The following is a 4,070-nucleotide window of genomic DNA, read 5'->3' on the forward strand; positions in this document are numbered from 1 at the left end:
TTTTTGTTTTTTTTTTTTTTTTTTTTTTTGGCACCTCGCACTTCAGCTTTAAGGTTGTTGTGCTTTAGTGCACCTCAAACTTTAAAAAATATTGATGCTACTATTACATGTGAAAGGTGCACAAATCTATATATACATATATATATAGAGATATCAAAAAAACAAAAAAAAACATGTCAATGTAACTCTGAAAAATCCATGTACAAAAAGAAACAATCAGGGGGAAATTATGGTAGAAAATGCATTCACATTATAGTTCTTCACGGATGGAACCTCATGAAGAGACAGACAGATCGTGAAAGGAAAAGGCTAACTTAAGTCCACCGATCATATCAATAATCATTTCATCATCGATTCATCCTACATCTGCCATGGTTTACCAAAGGAAAAAATCAAAAATTGTTTTGAACTATAAATACCGGAATCAAACCCGATACAAATACAAAACATTTTGTAACGTAAAGTTAAAACAAAACAATAACACTGAGTTCAAGAGTTTGAACAAAAGTTGACCAGTTCGAACTTTTCAAATCTGAACGAAAATGTTTGTTAATTGTCAAAAAAAAAAACAGCGCTTTACTAAAAATGGTAACAATAATAAACAGAAAGAAACAACTAATCTGGTTCAACTAGATCAATTATAACCGAACAATCACCTTCTTTTGCCTCTTTAATATGACCATCATCTTTGGGGAGAAAAACCATGCCAACGCCAGCATGCAACTTATCAAATGAAGGAATCCCTTGCTCGTTGGCCCAATTATCAAAAAGATCCCATGGGATGGAAGTCATTAACCCTGAACCATCACCAGAATCATTATCAGCTCCACATCCACCACGGTGTTCCATACAGCTGAGTGCTGTAAGAGCATCCTGGATAATCTTATGGGATGCTTTGTTTTCCAAGTTGGCAACAAATCCAACTCCACATGCTCCTCTTTCTGATATTATGTCATCCAAATTTGCAACCTGTTCAGCATCAAATTACATCATCTATACCGGTATTACTAAATGATTTGGTTACACGCTAACATACAGTGATTTTCAAAAGTATGACATTCTAAGGAAGCTTAAACTAGTTCAGAAGAAAATTGTATTAACTTGTACAGAGAATACAGAAAATAATTTTTGCACACCTTGTCTATCTTTTTATCAGGAAAAATTACAATGACGTAAAGAAAATTTTAAACAAAATAAAAAGTAAAAGGGGGAAGGAGAACTTTATTCAAACTAATTATTTTTTTGGAGATTCAACTAATCAAACTTTGTTGCTTCTTGTTGAGATTGATTGATTAGGAAGAAAAAAGAAGAAAGAAGAAGAAGAGTTGTCTGAGTTTAGAAAAAGTTTATCGAACCAGTGATTTAAAAATAGCTCTCAAAATGCCCTCATTACTTCAATTTTTTATTATCTTACTATTCAAGATGCTATACATCTTCATATCTTTTAAATTTATTTTCATTTTCTATTGTGCACTTCAGAAAAAATAACGCGTGCTTCATGCTGCAGCCTAAAGGACTATTGTGCTTCACGATTCAAGACTCATTGCTCTATCAAAGATCAAAAACGACCAAAAATTAGAAATGTACCTTATAATTGAAAAAAAAAAAAAAAAAAAACTACAAGAAAGTGTCAGTTACCACTTCGTTCTATTTACAATTATATAGCTTCCGCACGCATGATTGTGAACTCTGATAAATCATTAAGCTTCTATGCTTTCCCGTATGTTGAGGTTAGATTATTATCACTGAATGAGAATGACGAGCATGTATACCTTTATACGTTTACTATGCATGATTTAGGATTTGGATAGCCCGTTATTGCTCAGTTATGTGTTGGACTATCACTATGTGCCATAGAGTGCTAGTTGTGGTATCCATGGACCATGAGTTACTGTTTCACGTATTTTAGTCCTACTTCCTAGTCATGAGTTCCTCCTTGGGTTGACGAGGTACCTTGTAGGGATGGATAGGGTACAACCCCAACCAACACGGGTTAGGGTCTACTTGTTACACATGGCTTAGTTGTCACCCATAGAGGGCATACTACTGAAGTACTATCGGTGGCGTAGTGACAGGTAGTTTTACTGTTCTAGCCTGAAAAGGCATAGTAACACGTAGTTATTGTTTCTAAGCGAGGTAGTTTTTTGAGTACATGCATGAGATGAGACATAGTTTACTGTTCCAGCTTGAAAAAGGTACCGTGATAGGTAGTTTGGTAATTTAATGATCTCAGGAACAAGTAAATGATAAGGTAGTTGAGTGATCTTAGGAAGAAGTAGAAGTAACCGTAGGACAATAGTCGCTACTTTACATTGCATCCCAAGAGTCCAAGACCGCCCCCACAAACACCACAGAAAAGCATTGATCATCTTCCCCATTGAATCATCACAATTGTTATCAGTAAAATAAAACATGGTTGTTATTTCGAACTCCTATATACAGGAACTAGTAACGTTTCCCAATATTTAGTGAAAGAAAAAATCATAATTAAGCTCGAGAAACTTCAACCCAACCACCAAAACGTGCTTTCAAGCAAACAAACCAAAAGGCAAGAGTGAGGAGCAAAAGAAATAGAGTGGCGAAAAAACATGAAACACAAACCTTAGGTTGGTGTTGGGGAGGAGCATCGGAGGTATCCACAGCTGAAGCAGCACGTGGAAGATGAAGACGCGCCTTGATCGAGGAGGAAGAGTGGCTGGAACCCAGGTGGCGAAAAGTCCGAATAGGCAGCAGGGAAGAGGAATGGGAATAGGAGAGGGACTTCCGGGCGATCCTCTTGGAGGTGCCATGAGTAGCGATGAAATCAAGAAGGGAAAGAGTGTGATTGTGGGAGAGAAGGGGGGAGGGAGGGGTGAGGCGGGAAATGGAGGAGGAAACAGAGGGAAGCGCCATGGGAGAAGGAGGAGGAGGAGGAGGAGGAGGAGGAGGAGGATAATGGGGGGATTATGGATGTGAGGAGTAAGAGAGAAATGGGATAAGGAGAAGAGGAGAAACGTTGGGAGCCACCCGCGCCTCAGCTGATAGCAAGCAGTAGCGACTACAATAGTGAGTGAGTGGCGGTTTTTTGATCTCTCCCAACTTCGTCTTCTTCTACTTGTAGTTGATGTTTAGAATCGATGGTCGGTGTGGCCTGCCTCTCCCTTTCACTCCCCCCTTTCCACTCTCCAACACCAACTTCTTTTCTTTTTCTTCCACCTTCACTCACCTCCCATTCTTGCGACTTTTATTTCCAAATATTCAAAATTTAAAACAAAATAAACTTTTAATTTTTTTAGTAAGAAAAAATAGAACATACAATTATTTAATCAGCAGACTTGGAAAGAGTTGGTTGTTTAAGCAACCATTTCATATTTTAAATTTTTTATTTTTTTTTTCTTTTTTTCAACTGTCTTCTTGTCGTTTTCTGTAATCTAAAATAATTGCACAAACTTTCCGATCATAACTTATTAAAAAAATGTAATTTTATTAATAAATTAAACTTTTTTTCAACTAGTTTTTTTTGCCATCGATGCCTTCTTTTGACGTCTTCCTTCCAATAAAACGCCCTTTTATTTATTTATTTATTTCTATTTTCACCCTACTTTAGCTGAAATAAGAATTAAAAATATGAATTTTATTGGCTTCAGATCCACTTCCATTAAAATAAGGATTATAATAAACAAGCGTGGCAGAATAATGACATAATTATACCATTTTTTATTTATTTTCTTTTTCAATGAAATTACTTATCTATAAGGAGTTGGCTAACCGTTTCTCCGCGTACGATTATAATTGTATGATCATAATAATGTGTGTCTTATTGACTCTATTACATTCTTGATATAAACAAGCATTTTAAGTAATTGGACTTTATTTCAACAACCGAGTCTATAGAAGATGAAGATTAAACTCAAATTTTAGAGAGGACAGTGTGTCGAGATCAAACTCAAATTTTAGAGAGGATAGTATCTCGATGTCAAAGAAGTATCTCAAGTCGCTAGACTTGTGCATATATTATATCTATAATTTTGATTTTGTGGCATATTAAAAAAAAAAAAAAAAAAAAAAAAAAAAAAAAAAAAAAAAAAAAA

General features: G+C 35.5%; 1 protein-coding gene across 2 annotated transcripts in view; it reads right to left on the bottom strand.

Moving 5' to 3' along the window:
* The window catches only part of LOC111446589 (ferredoxin-dependent glutamate synthase, chloroplastic), a 19,735-nt gene extending 16,568 nt beyond the window's left edge, over window positions 1-3,167 (bottom strand). The window contains exons 1-2 of one of the 2 annotated variants that reach the window (XM_023085450.1): window positions 2,602-3,167; window positions 657-969 (exon numbers count right to left, since the gene is read on the bottom strand). In XM_023085450.1, the coding sequence (XP_022941218.1) occupies window positions 657-969; window positions 2,602-2,892 (604 nt within the window). In that variant the 5' untranslated portion in view covers window positions 2,893-3,167. Of the gene's footprint in view, window positions 1-656; window positions 970-2,601 lie in introns of those variants that run through there. The other variant, XM_023085458.1, reaches the window with a different exon arrangement.
* Window positions 3,168-4,070: the final 903 nt, after the last annotated feature.

The sequence above is a fragment of the Cucurbita moschata genome, unplaced genomic scaffold, assembly GCF_002738365.1.
Source record: "Cucurbita moschata cultivar Rifu unplaced genomic scaffold, Cmos_1.0 Cmo_Scf00001, whole genome shotgun sequence".
NCBI lineage: Eukaryota > Viridiplantae > Streptophyta > Magnoliopsida > Cucurbitales > Cucurbitaceae > Cucurbita > Cucurbita moschata.